Raw genomic sequence first — 15,463 nt, forward strand, 5'->3', positions numbered from 1 at the left:
AGGCAAAAGCTATACCTTTTTCTCTTTCATCAATTTATTGAATTTATTAAAACTACATGAACTCCTGAGAGCCTCAAGACCCTGTATTTAAGACTTTTTCTCATTTTCAGTTGATCCCTCTTCCAAGTTTGTCATAAAAACCAGCGGACATGCCCACTGTGGATAACCTCCCCACTAATAGCTTATTGACTACAGCTCTATCTCCTCATGAAAGGTATGCTGGTTCCCTTAATCATCAAGAAACAGCATTGCCAGGCATCTGTTACTTTTTATTTGCCATTGTTGAATTTTGCACTGCTGAGAATTTAAAACTTCCAACCATTTCTGGCCACTGGAGATATCAATTTCAAAGGAATAACCATATTGGTGACAAAATCTCAATCATGTATAAATTATGTATTGAGAATTCATAAAACAAAACAACAAGTATTTTATTCCCAACCTAGGGAAAAAAAAATTTTTTTTTTTTTAAATATTCTGTGGAAAATTCAACAAGAAAATGCTCCCCACAACTGTTAATAGAACATCTAGGATTTCTAGTAGTATTCTGAAATCACATATGTCTACTCAGATTAGTGCCAGACTGCTCCACAAGTGTTATGCCCGTCTGCATCTGTCCTGTTGCATCATTTTGCTCTCTTGATGAAGTACATGCATCAATAGAAATACCAGTTACAATGCAACAAAGATAGCAAATATAGTCTTAAAGTAATACTGCTAACATTCTCAACAAACAATATACACAGTATCTAATCCAGTCTTACTTAAAGAACCCTTTTGACAACAAGGAAATGAATATCAGCATTAGAGACTAATTTTGTGTGCAAAGGCATCAGTGAACATTAAATTTTTGCACTAATTTTATCATATAAGAACTACGGAAACTCATACTGCAACCAAGAAAATATTTTCAGGAAAAACATAACCTTTGTTTTGAACTGTTTCTTTATGTGACATGTCAGAATTTAATTAAATTACTGATTTTAATTAAAATCAGAAGTGAGGGACTAGGTCACTATTCAATCAGTCCAACAGACAAAAAGCAAAATTTCAATTCTCTCCCAAGATCCTAACCTTGCAAAAGTACATACATGAGCTTAATTCTCTGTTCTGTGACCCTCCCATCATCTTTTGACGAGATCAATTAAAGTGAGTTAAATGGTAATTCAGCAGGGGTTCTGGATGCTTGGTTTGTTGCATTTAATAAGCTATTGTCACAGTTTAAAGATTAAAATCAAATACTCAAGCAAAACATCCACAAAAGGACCTTTAAATAGCTTAGAGTTGGAAATTAAGTAAAAGCTTTTCAACAAGACATATGACAGGCTAGCTAAGAATGCATATAAGCACGAGGAAAACATTGAAGGAACACATGCTTGTTAGAATAAAGATCTCCAATTACCCACTTTTAAAATTTTCCTCCTGTGCCCCATTCTTCCCCCACTCCTTACTCCACATGCAAGGCCGTAAGTCTTGATCAAGAGGCAATTCTGCAAAGTTTCTTCCAAATACAGTTATTTTTTGGTGTTATGCCCGGACAAGTAGTCTATGAAAGGTAAAGCTCTTTTATCCTATGCTTTATGTAGACTTTCACAGATACTACATATTGTCTACAAAACAGATTTCTTTGCCAAAACCATACAGCTGTTTGAAAAGTTATGAATGCCCTGATCAGAGGCTTCCCAAACTCAGACCTTGGAAAGGACAGAGTTATCTGCTCTGTACCCCTCACCTCCTCATCCCCAGTTGAAGTGCTGCTTATCTTGGCTATGTGTATAAAGGAAAAAGGCAGTCGTTAGTTAAGAATTTTGAATTCCCAATAGGAATACATATTAAGTGTCTCTCTAAGTCAGCAAAGCTGGTAGGTTTGGGGTTTTTCCCCCCCAGACTTGAGTGGTACTCAGAGAAGGTGGCTTGAATTTTATCTTACAAAAGAAAATGTGAAAGAAAAGTTCAAAACATATCCCAAAGGCTCATTCATCAGAATTAGATTTGACAGAGCTCACATTGACTATAAAGTTCACACAGCACACAAAACTGTTTGAAATTTTAGCAAGCATTTAATATGCTGAGTTAGAACCAGAATTTCTTCAACAAAATATTACATGCATGGGATCTCATAACATAAGAGAGCCCTGATTTTTACGTAGCAAATTTGTTCTGTATTACTGTATGTGCTTGTCGGGTAAAACAGGGTATGGGTAATCCTTCTGCATGCAGTTGATGCTTCTAAACCATTTAGTCTGCATAGCTGAAATATACACCATTCCTGTGGCTTGATTTTATTCAAGAAACATGGGAATAAATTTCAGGCAGAATCTGCTTGCCCCACACTGACCATCTCTAAGTTTTTTGTTGTAGAAACTCACTCTTTTCCACTTATGTAATACTTGGCTCCCCATTCTTTTCCTCATATACTCTTATGAACAAACAAAGCTGTGAACCATTGGGATTTAGAAGTGGTTGCATATTTATAATAAATGCACTAAAAAAACCCCTCTAAAACCTGGGTTCTACACTAACATCTAGCCAGTAACTTAACATGGGCTAAAAAAAACCTGCTTTGAGTTAATCTCTAAACACCTAAACGCATGCACATGCATACAGACTTTCATATATTCCTAACCAACTGCTTGATGTCTTAGTGACCTTTTGTTTATTTGCAGCTGTGGAATGCACATACCAATCAATTCTCAACTCAGACAGATTGATCAGCACTCTGTATCTAATATCGCTAAGAAACAAACACAATCATTCTATTCAAAATGAAGTATTACATCTAGGTACACAGACTTGAAAATACTTAGTTAACCATATTCTTCCAATTGCATACCCAGGAGGGAGGGAATACTTCCTTCCTAATACCATTTTGTAGATCATGATGTCTTAGTATCATCAGCAAAGAAAACAGGTAAGATTACAAACAGTGAATCTTAATGCATTCTGAGGTAACGATTACCTTGGGATTAAAATATCTGCAGGACTGGGGCTGAGAGCCTCCAAACAAAGCAATGCGATAATCATGTTTTTTTCTTCTTGGCCGGGTACCTTCCACTAACTCTTCTCGGTCTTCTGGGGAAAGGAGGTGGTATCGCATCCCACCTGCAAGGAAGACAACAACTGTTGCAGATCCAGTGCTCATACATGGATAGGGATGTTTCAGAGGCAGGGATGGGGAAGAGATGGAAGGGAGGGAAAAGAGGAAAACCAAGTTTCTACGTTACACCTATACAGCTTTGATTCAAAATGGAAGAATGCACAGCAGCATGTGAGGGTGGGAGCATACATCCAGATTACACCCTATTTCAAACTGGCTGCTCCATGTGAAAACAGGACAGATACAGACTCATGTTATGTACCAATGGATCGATCAGCTCATTTATCCAATATTAACAAGCAATTAAGATTGTTGCATTGAAACAGTAAAAAGGAAGCAAACCTACAAGAAAACATTCCAAAGAGTGCAAAAATATCAGCGACACTACAAACCACTAAAGCCAGACAAAAATCCTTATTTCCTATACAGTGCACCCAACTCCGTGCCACACAGGAAGTATGACTGTGATGTCAAATGTCAGCAAATACTTACCAACATATAGGTTAATTTGAATCCTGCTCATTAAGTCTGAAGGAAAACAGTTCTGTACTGATTTTTAGATCTACACTACATTGAAGCCAACTAGTTAACTGCTACTGAAATTGCTTTTCTTTCTTACATGATAGAATTTTACAAACGATGTCTAAAAACAAAAAGGAAGCTTGTTTCCTATTTCATCTGCACCCTGAGAATGCAAATGTAGGAGCAATCATTGTAGGATCAATGGTCAGTATACATTAGAGAAAAAAAAGAGTAAAACATACACCTAACATTCTAATTTGCTTAGGGAAGCTTTAAAATATTCAAAATTTTGACATATTTCTTTTATTAATGCACATACGAACATGAACGATATTGAAGTTACGAGCCTGTCGCAAGGTCAGACTAACTTTCAATTACTCTAATGAGTCATTGACAAAATCTCCATTCCGTAACTTCTCAGGGAGTTCATGTCACTTGCTAGGAGAAAACAAATGAAAGTCACACTGTTACATAAGCTATATTTTATTTACATAATAATCTGCTAATCCAACTTCAACTAAACAGCATCCTAGAGGGAACACAGATGGATTTAATGTGAAAATGTCAGAGCATTTTAAAGCAAACAATTTTCAAAAATTCCAAAGCATTTTTTTAATTATACAGAACATCATAAAGATTTCAGCTAGAGGTCAACTTACTGATCACCATTTTAAGGCATTCTGGGTTATCCTGAATAAGTGGTTCAGCCTGAACTGTTTTACTTAAGAAGTTCTTTGATATTAGAGGAAATCGGACTTTAGCAAGAATATCAACCATGTACGGCTGGCGATTTGGCTCATCATACTTCAGCCATCTGACTGCTGCATCATAAACCTTAAACAAGAGACAAGGAGAGAAAGGAATAAGGTACATCACCACACAGCAAGACAAGTAACAGAACCATAATGCCATAAATTGATTCTAATGCCTGCTGGAGGTTAATCTATACTAACATTTTAGTATGTGGGGAGCCCGTTGCCATCTTTCAAAAAAAAAAACCCCAGAATCCCCCCCTGCAAGAAAAGTCAACCAAGCCCTGAAAAAGACAATGCTCAGACAAGAAGTAAAACAAATGAACAACCACTGAATAAATCTCATCTACAAACTTCAAAAGCCCCACACTTCTGCTATTTAACTTTTTCCCCTCCAAATGGAAAGCATGAATCTGCAATTCACATTTATGTGGGTAACTCCCTTACCAGGTTAAATCTAATACTCTCCAAGTTCTGTGCCATAACATCAGCAATGCTTTCACAGAAATGAAATAACTTCTACTTGATATAGTCTCCTAAGGTGATAAACTGGTTCTCTTGCCAAATCATCATGTTGGGTATCCAAATACATTGCTATTGTTGTGTCTTAGGGGACCATTTATATCAAAGTTTTTATCTGCAAACTACTGTCAATTTACAGTCTCCTCTTTTTTCCCTCCTCACAGGAAAAGATAAGGGGTTTTCTTAGGGGTCAGGGAAGGCAGGACAGGGAAGATAATCAAGAAATCTGCTCTATTTATAATTGTCTGCCGGGTCAGGAAGAAATGAAAAAAAAAATACAGGATTACATATGTACTCTGATACTGCCATGCAGCTCTCAGACCCAGCAAGCTTATCTAGTAGCACTGGCTCTGAAGTGGCAGGACAACCTCGTTGTAAGCAATAGCACAACCAGTGCCTACACCTGTAGCTGAACTGGTCACAATGACTGGTAGTGAGTGACTGAGATACAACACAGAAAGACACTTCATGGAAGTGGAACTACTAGACCACTCCAGCTGCAATCCTGCAAAATTACCAGAGCAAAGAAAACAATGATTAAAGGCTCAATTTCATCAGCTAAGGAAATTCAACAGAATGACTTGAACAGGAGCATTGTATAGGACAGACAGTACTTAAAGCTACCTTCTCTTTTTGCTAAATGTAACTACGCTCCACACCAAAACAAAAGTTAGAGTATAATGTCAACTTTCATGAGGTACTCCTGAGAAATAAGATTCCTGAAGAACAACTGTCAAACTTCTGTAGTTTCATACTGCACATTACCGGTTTCCTAAAGGAATTTTAATGATGCCACGCCAAATACATAACACTTCTACCACTGCTGCCAGGTTAAAGCATGCCATCCTACCTTACCAACAGAACTTCAGGAATGTAAATCTTAAAATGTCACTCTGGCCAGACAACACTTCCAGCTCTGAGAATGTGACCCTGTGATGTGAACACTTCCCACCACTCAGCAAGACATTACTCATTTATACCTGCAACAAGCCAACTACCGTATTCAATCACCTGTTTTTATCCCCCACTCTTACTAATTCTTATTTTCGTAAGTTACATTGCCATATGGTAAGACAAATAACTAAATCTTAATGCTTCAAATCAATTGTTCTGCCTGTTGGAGGCCAGTGTCAATGGAAACTACACAGTCAGAAAAACATCAGTTTCCAAGAGGATATACATACCATCTCAGCTACAACATCCCTCTGTTGCACTTCAAAGGTATGAACGATGCCATACCCAAACAAACTTAAATTACCTAATTTAATTAATTTAGTTCTGCACCAGAACAGCAGAGCTACAAAAGTAAGACTTCAGTTTGTTTTCAACAGCTTTGACTAAGAACCTACAAGTACCACTCAACTGCTACAATCAGCCTACAACCACCTGTCTGGGCTGCAGTGCAGACACCTATATGCTTCCTGTTTTCCTGCAGTAGGAAGAACAAGCTGGCAAACAATCATTCAGGGTTGTGCTGTAAGCTGAATCAAGCATTCCAAATGGGACGGCTGCGGATGTAATTTCTACCACAGGTTATAAATTTTAATTGAGTGGAACTCCAGGCTCCTTTCAGCCACCTAAACTTTTTTTATGTCCAGTCCCTAAATAAGGGTCTTCCATCAATCCACCACTGCCAATGCATCGAGCTTTCAGCGTTTTACTCATCTTACTTCCAAGTCCCTCAATTCCCCAGGCTTGTGTATGCATATGTTTCCATCAGAAAACAGCTCTCTGGAATGGGCTAGGCCATACTCAGGTAGAAATGTGCATCCATTAAGGTGCAGTTTGCTCACCACTTTGAAGTGGTCCACTTTCACCAAAAGCACATAAATCCCAATCTAGAAGCAACCACTATAAAACAAACACTTTAGCTCATGTACTATCAAATCAGAAGCCCTATAGCTATCTTGCCAAAGGAAACTGTGCTGCTTACTCCCTCTGTGAGTTCTTTCTTCCTACTTTGCTGAAATAACACAAATACAAACCACACTTGAAATGTGAGTATTTATTAATATTTAGTTTTGACCAAGTTAGGATGCACTTTTTTTCCACAATTTAGCAAGCACTATGTGCATCATATCCTCTAGGAACATCAGAAGTGAGATACTTGAATGCTTGAAGCCAGTTCTTGATTAAAAGAAGATAGTTAAGTTCAATGCTTTTAGCTGCTACAAAACAGGGATCTCACCTGATCTTCTGCCCTCACTGTCAATGTATCTTGGTTCAGGAGATGTGTCACACGCTTAACATCAAGTTGAAGAAACTCATCTGTCTTGTAAACCTCAGTGAAATGCTGATGGATGAAGTCATCTGCAGTGGCTTTCAGTTCTGGGCAGTCCAGGCATTCTGCTAGCACACTTATGCCTATGAAGGAAAATAAAGAAAAAAATCCTTCTAAACTTGAACTAAAATTACCTTTAATATATTAAAATAGAATACAATTACTGTAATTTCAGTGATAGTTGCAACCCCAGTTTAATATTTGTTACAATGCTTTTTCTTTCCCCCCATTAAAACACATGCTATCATAACTCATCTGCAATTCAAGCCAAAGATAGGGACGAACTGCTGATCCCTATTCCTACTGAACTAACTGGAGAGCCAGACCTGCAACACTTGCTGTATTAACTATCTCTCCAGCACTATTTCCTCACTGTTTCTTTCCCAATAACAAAGCAGACAACAGTACTTTAATCAAGTCTGAGCCACGCCACAATAACCACATCTAACCAGAACAGCTTGAGAAACTGGATCCACATTTTACAACCCCTCCTGACCTGCTCATGCAGCATCAGTCACCAACCAAGCCCAGTTTCCTTCAAGAGTCATGGTGAACTGGGACTTTTCTATACATGTAGCATAGTCAGCTGCAGACCAACACAAAGTCAAGTTGATGTTGCTGGAAGGACAGAAGGTTGCCATAAAGGTATAAAAAGAAAGAGCAGCTTAGCACCACCATTGCCAACTTTGCCATTAAAAACCATGTAAGCACAGAGCTTTTCAGCAGCAACCTCTCACCATGCCACAGAGGAAATGGCAAGTGGGGTAGGAACAACTCACTAACATATGGGTTGCAATTAGCTGGAGCTGCTCAGAGTAGTAAAACGCAAACTAGAAAGATAAAATCCACATGTACGACCTCTTGACAAAATTTCAAGATTCAAATTAAGCCATGGTTTCTTTCAAATACTTTTTTTTAAAATGAACTGTGTACTTGCCTATGAGCCTGCACAAAACATGTTTCAATTTAAAAACAATACCTTAAGGAAAAATTGTTTTAATCTTTATCTCTCTTTTCACAATAAATTAGAAACAAAGTATGCAAGTGTTAGAGACCATAATTAATTTTCCACCTAACAAAAGCCACAGGGCAGAAATATGCCTCAAAGCAAGCCTAAGTGGCATTTTCCTTAGTAGGTAATGCCTTTCTTCCAGCAGTTATTTCAGAACCTCAGCTGTACTGCACTGAAGTATCAGTTGAGTCACTGTAATTCAGATACTCTGCAAAACATTTCTGTTGCTACTATAAACATCTGTAATATGATTGAGATGTTCCTAGGAGAATTACCCAACATACTAAAAAAAGTTTCTCTTAAATTTCTGATTATATGAAGTGCACCAAATCTTAAGCATAAAGAAATATTTTGTTCTACTTGTTGTTTACCTTTTCTGTAACACTGAGTTCACATTAGAGCTACAGAACATGCTATCAAACCTGCCCAGATGACATTCATCGTTTTCAGTCAAAATGAAAAGTAAGTAAAACCAAAAGTAGCCTAAACTTATTCTGTTTATACTTGTAAAAGAAATGCTAGTTTTGTAAAAGTTACAAGTATGTCAAATTCTGTCTGCAAGTCCAGAAACAACTGAAAGCTCCACCTTACTAAACACATGCAGTTCTCTAACAAACAAGAAGCCCCAGTGTCCTGCCAAGTTGGATGAGACCTTGTACAGTAAGTAGACCCTGTGGCAAATGGCAACAGTTCAGATTCAGAGAAAAATTATTTTTACATGCCTGGATTTAGCCAAACATTAACTGTCTATCTGTAAATAGACAATACTATCTATTTTTCAGGAACAGCAAGCTAAAAAATAAACAGTAAATTTAAGTCTATTTCTCTTACCAAGACAATTGGAAGCATCAACTTGTTCTTTTAAAAAGTCTACACACATTTTTTTCACGGGTTCAATCTGATACTGGTTTGCTGCGTCTAGTAAAGACTGGACATTATTGCTGTTAACCGAGATTCTGCAAAACAGAAGGTGTAAAATTAGCATCACTGAAATGACCTAAGTTGCTGCAACAAAAAAAGCAACTTACACAGCCTCACGTAAATGGCAAAATTATTTCCCTGCTATTTACCCAAGAATCTTTCACATCCAGTCTAAGGACACATCCTTCATGATCTTTCCAAACTGCTTTTGTTTGCTCTACTTTACCCAGGCAGGGCAAAGAATAACCAGTGCTGGGATCTGAAGAATAAGCCTTTAACACAAGTCCTCTGCAGTCCTACACTATTGCTATGAGTTGTGTGATTAACCACTTTCACCAAAGAAAAAACAAAACCAAACCCAGAACCTTTTTTAATGACCATTTTCAACACCCAAACAGACATCAGCAAAACCTGTCTGAACTCTGTCAGGACTGGTCTGGCTGATTTGCCCAGAGTGCATAAGCAGAACAACCAGTTTGGCAGTGCTTCAAGAGAAGCTATGGAAACCACAGTCTAGGGCTTGGGTATCAGGGCAGGCAACCCTGGGTGGCTGGGGTGGGCTGTTGACACTGACTGTCTCTTGCCACTGATGGACTACACAAGAAGATTCCTCTCAAAAGAAAGGAGAAAGCCTCCCTAATGAGAGTTAATCCCATTAGATGAAAGGCCTGCTATCCATAGGTCTGATTAAAGCTGATTAAGTACTGTTTATAATCCTAGCCATCTGCAAGAGCTCTGTCTGTGGGGGGTGGAAGAAAAAAAAAAATCATAAGAACTCCCAAATACAAGGACTACCTGAGATAGGGGGGAAACTGTTTGCAGAAGAGTTATCCAACCTGCCTGCTTTGAGATGAAGGCATAACTCCTGGAAATGGTTCTGTGCCATAGCTACCATGGCCACAAAGAGAGACCCTGCTGACATCAATAAGGACCTGAATTACAGAACCATGGCAAATATCATTTGACTCTAAAATTGAAGTCAAAAGCTTGAAGTGCTTTGAATTGCTTGCTGGAGGCAAATACCCTTCTCCTTAGTCTGTGGGGCTTCCTATTGATTAAATAAAAAGGAAGAGGGAAGAAGGATAGAAGGTGTAGTCACATCAGGTTTTAAACAAAGGAGAGAGTTGAAATGGTAATAAAACTGATGAATCACAAAAGCATTATTTTAAGATTTTATCATTTATAATTGGCAGGCTTACTAGAAAAAGCATGAGCTTTAAATAACAAAACTACCTTGCAGTATAAGCAAACTCCACAAGCTGTTCAATAATGTCAGGCTCTGCATCTTTTAGCTCCACTTCAAAGGACTTTGATTCAATCATATTTGCTGCAAACAGATTAAAAGACAAACTTTTAATCAACAAGCCACTCTAGTTATTGTACATTTCGCAAATAGTAGAAAATAAAACAATTATACAAAGTGGTAACCTGCTAAAAAACTGCTCAGAGTTGATTGCTGTTTTCCTAGGATTGCTAATGGAAGTCAGCAAAGGAGTCAGTGGAACAAACAAGATAACTGGTGTGTGTACATCCTTGTATTATCTAAATTATGATAAAGTGTGTTAAGTAGAAAATGTCCTAGATGTCATTGACTGCAGCCAGAATGCTGTGTTAGCATTACCACTGTCAAAAGCCATTTCCACATTCATGCTAACAACAATGGAGACAGCTCCCCACATCCAGACACAGCACTAGGTTTGCCCACAGACGGTTACCACCATTGACCACTGGAATGAATGGTTATTTTACTTCCACTCAACTTTGATTTTACAGTAATTTTACAATTCATGGGTAAGGAATACAAAAAATACAAAAGGTACCTGATTTCTAAGGAGAGCATAATGAAAGAATTACAGAATCACAGAATAAAGGTAATCACACTAAGGTTGGAAAAGATCTCCAAGACCATCAACTCCAACCACTAAACCATGTCCCTAACCTCTGAAAGCCCAATTTATATGCAAAAGTGCCCGACGGTGGGAAACAACGGGGCAGACAAATTCTGTAATGGGAGAAAAAAATTCCCAATTTTCAGGTTAAGGAAGGGAGATAAACTCTAATACAGTGTATAGGCCCCAGTTATTTAGAGAGCTTACATATCAAGTATCACTTGACTTGCCCAAGAGAGAGTTAAAGGGAAAATGAGGGGAGGGGTGAACAGAGATGAATGAACAAAGGACACAAAATGAGAAATAGTCACCTATACTTATCCCTCAAATTAATCACTTTCATAAGAAAAACAGGTTGACAGAGACAACTATAACAGGATATCACCATGAAAGTTTAAAATCAATCAATTTTCAGAAGACTTACTAGTAAACATCAAGTTAAAAAAATGACTGGCTGAAGCAAGCACAACACGGTGAGCCGGGATCTTTCTTTCTTGAACCATAAGAATGACATCACACAGAGTTTTCTGAATCAGAGGGGAAAAAAAAAAAGACAAAAATCAGCATTTTTGAAAATATTTCCACAATACTTCCTTAAAAACAGCTTATGGAAACGCACTGCTTTTTGTAACACGCACAACTCAAGAGCATTATGTGATAAAAAGATTTTCTGAAAGTCGAAGTTCAGTAGCCTGGAGAACTAGCAAACATCAGTTTACCCATGAATTTGTACAGGATGGTCATGAGTAACATGAACTCTGATTAAAGTATTTCCTGTAGCTTTTATATCAGCCTACAAAAATGTAGGCTCTGCAGCATCTAGCAGGGGCTGCATTTATATTGCACTGCTTTCATCTATCAGTGGCTCTCCTCTACTCTGCTGCTGATTTAAAAAAAAAAATCCACAGGAACCTCCTACCTGAAGACTGCCATCCCATTTCCCAGCTGGAGCCAAAGTGATGAATGAGTTCAAAGCATTCAATGGAGCATTTTAAAGAAAATGTATCAAAAAATACCACTTCCATGGAAGGGTTTGACTGGTCATACCTGATGAGCAACTAGCTTCCAAACAAAATATAATTTATTTCTCATTTGTTTGCTGTTTATAGGTAGGCATACAGTTTCTCCCCTACATGTGAGCTGTCATGCTCTAGAAGGAGAAGGAAAAGCAACAGAACTTATAAAAGTTGTCAGGAGGGATTTGGGTAAAAACACACGATTTGAATAGGTCCTGAAATGCTATATTTTCTAAGAACATTTTGAGTGAAATAAATGCATATCATACTACAGTTAATTATAACTATCTATTAAAAAAAAAGAAAGAATTTTTGGCAACTACCTTAAGTTCATGGAACTGCTTTCAAAAACACCTATGCCAAGGCCAGCCCCAGAAAAGAACACTTCTACTGTGGGAAATAGATAGTTGCTTAGAACTGTGACATTTTTCCACATGTAGACAATATTATCTAGGGCTGATAATCCACATTTACAATTCCTTCAAACATGCCTGTTTTTATTTTTATACAGGACACTCAGAAGCACATATTGGACAAAATATAAATAATACTTTCAAAAATATTATCTAAGTGGAAGTTAGATGGAGGTGACATACAGCTCCCTTTGTAGTTTTAAACCATTTTGGATTGAAACAGCAACAAAAAAGAGACCATTCCGGAAAAGTTTCAGAGGAAATCCTTTAAAAGCTGAAATTTCTGACACTTCTGTTTCAAAACAAGCATTGGAAACTAGCAGTACAAGATACCATAAAATCCTACGGCCAAGCTTTGCCAAGATGTGCAACTGTTGCTTGAGCTCCACACTGCATTTCTAAGATACATTTAATGCCTCAGCTCAGCAATTGAAACACCTCAGATGTTCTAAGGCCTCTGTGGGTGCATTTGCCACCCAAAACAGACCATCATTTTAACTTCTTTCCCTGGGATGTTTCTGGGTGTGACGGTTCCATTTCAACTAATGGTCTTCTGAGGATTCCTGAACTTCTTTCCAGAAGGACCCACTGTTGTCACTGGGTCACCTCCATGATGCAACAGGTGACTGGTGTTAACCAAAGGACACACCCAAGCGTGAGCTTCTGCAGGGCACTTCACCTTCCAAATAACAGGTTCAGCAACACCTTGCAGCTCTATCCCAGCTTCATTCCCAATGACTTCATTCTTGGCTGACCTCCACTGAGCTGCAATATTGCAACAAAGGACTTATGCACACGCCGTCCAATAGTTCAGGAAAGCCCACAAGGATGTGGGTCATCAATGCTGGAGAAAAGCAACAAGTCCTCCATGCACTAAACACACTTGGCCCCAACATCTTACCTGTCCTGAGTGCAGGACATAGTTTACCCTAAAATCCGATACTCATGGAGGCTTCCTCTTGATCCCAGCTCACACAAAAAGCAGCCTCCTTAAAATTAGGTGTATGTTCCCATCGGCCCAGATTCCTACAGATTAAACTAATGAGCTAAGTATCTAGAGCAGCACATGCACCTCGACATTGCCATCACAGGAAATTTTAACTCATATTCAGGTTTTGTAACTACAGCATAGTTCTTGACTTAAAGTGCAAGAGGAAAGAGACGACTACAAATCCTCTTACAACTTTAGCACAAGTAATGAGCTGAAACTAGTGTATTTTCCTCTGGCTACTGCTGACTTCCCAATTTTATCCTGTATAATCACACCTCCCACTACTCCCTCAGTAATACTCGAGCTCCTCTTACAAACAGCTCCTAAAAGAAGCATAAGTTTCATGAAATATGCAGAAATTTCTGGACCAGTCAGCACTGCGTGGGATATGTAAAGCCACCATCTGAGGTGAGATAAGAAGTTTCCAGGCGAAACTCAGAGCTGCACCTCCCTGGGCGTCACAGATGCTGGAATTGGAATCAGAAGTGCACACAGATTTCACAGCACTTAATGCTGATCCTCTCACTCCTCGTTTGAAGTGGCTCATAGCTACGTGAGAGCTGGCACTCAACTACACTGAAAACACTGTGAGTTCCCTGTGCTAGGGACTGTACATGCATCTAAGGGAGGGCAATATTTCCTTTATCTACTTACAAATCATAACAGCATCTGGCATCTCCTTCTAAACAAAAACAGAGGTATGAACTAAACACTGAGGAACCAAGTTATTAACTCAGCCACACCTTGGAATATGTTTACACTTTTAGATCAGAAAAAAAGACTACACAAAAAACATAGATCACAGGCTTTAAGTCTTAACTCTACTACCTGAAGTCACTGAAAAAAATTTCGTTTTTCATACATAAGAGCTTAGTTTTGTGAAATGGTTTATGCAGACAACATAACCGACGGTCTACTAGTGAGAGAAGAACAGATAGTGTTCAGATAGAACAGAAGAGAAGTGCTAGAAAAAAGCAGAACCAACACCAACACTTGTGAAGTCAGGACCCAGACGGCTGATGCAGACAGCATTAAAAGCTGGACTGAGCCTCTGGCAAGACTAACACTGGAGGACAACAAACTAAACCCTAGAAGATACAACACATGACAGAGCCAAGTGTGGAGCCCCTACATGGTGTGGCTTCAGAGTCAGCTTTAACTATGGCTCCACATCACTGTTTTTAAACAAACCAAAGTTCCACAATTAATCTAGCTCCTCCTCTGAGAAGACAGATTTCTTCATATTCAAGGAGTTACATGTATCATCCTTCTGCTCTTGTACCATTAATTCAATGGTTTTTATAAAAAAATAATTAAAAATGAATATTTTAGTTTGGACAACTCAACTGAAATGTACTTGGTATGACTGCAATTTTGGTTACCCCTCTTGTTCTATTGGTAAACAGAGGAGTCACCTTTAATACTCATTGAACTATTGACTATGGAAGCTGATCAGCCCAAGAGTGCATAACTTGAGGCCGGATGAAGCCACCGAACTCCTACACTGTCACTGGCTTCCAATTACGATGGCCACAGGTATTCAAGAAGAAACGCCACCTGTGAAACCAAACCATGGTTCCACTCATCCCTCTCCTCCCGCTGCAGTTTCACTGTTCACAGGGTACACAGTCAATTTGTTCAGAGAAGAGTTTCTGGTCAAAAATCTAGCATCAGCGCCTTTCCACTGCCCTCGGGCTTCGGTTCGAGAAGGGCTCCGTGAATGCTCTAACTGGAGACACTGGGCCATCCATCAATCACAGCTTCACTCCTGCCCTACCACGCGCAAGGCGTTATCAGATAAGGAAAAACACATCCACGGTGTCTTCTGCCTCCAGCACCCACAAGGCGCCGGCGCCAATGAGATCGGAACTCGCCACTCTCGCTGTGCGGCTCCGGAGACCCTGAGGCACCGGCGGTGCCGGGTCCGGTGGTTTTTCCCCGCAGTCGGGCCCAAGAGACGGGAAACCCACGGGACCCTCGGCGCGGGAGCGCGACCTGCCCTCAGGGCAGCACGGACACCGCGGGCCGCCGGCCCTGGCGGGCGCCG

The 15,463-nt window shown here is 39.2% G+C and overlaps 1 protein-coding gene across 1 annotated transcript in view; it reads right to left on the bottom strand.

The window, feature by feature from the left end:
- The window catches only part of KLHL7 (kelch like family member 7), a 20,069-nt gene extending 8,516 nt beyond the window's left edge, over positions 1-11,553 (bottom strand). Inside the window, exons 1-6 of the mRNA XM_008631341.2 lie at positions 11,421-11,553; positions 10,341-10,434; positions 9,018-9,142; positions 7,082-7,257; positions 4,279-4,453; positions 2,960-3,102 (exon numbers count right to left, since the gene is read on the bottom strand). Coding sequence (XP_008629563.1) covers positions 2,960-3,102; positions 4,279-4,453; positions 7,082-7,257; positions 9,018-9,142; positions 10,341-10,434; positions 11,421-11,499 — 792 coding nt within the window. The 5' untranslated portion in view covers positions 11,500-11,553. The remainder of the gene's footprint in view (positions 1-2,959; positions 3,103-4,278; positions 4,454-7,081; positions 7,258-9,017; positions 9,143-10,340; positions 10,435-11,420) is intronic.
- Positions 11,554-15,463: the final 3,910 nt, after the last annotated feature.

This window comes from Corvus brachyrhynchos, unplaced genomic scaffold (assembly GCF_000691975.1).
Source record: "Corvus brachyrhynchos isolate BGI_N302 unplaced genomic scaffold, ASM69197v1 scaffold84, whole genome shotgun sequence".
In the NCBI taxonomy this organism is placed as follows: Eukaryota; Metazoa; Chordata; class Aves; order Passeriformes; family Corvidae; genus Corvus; species Corvus brachyrhynchos.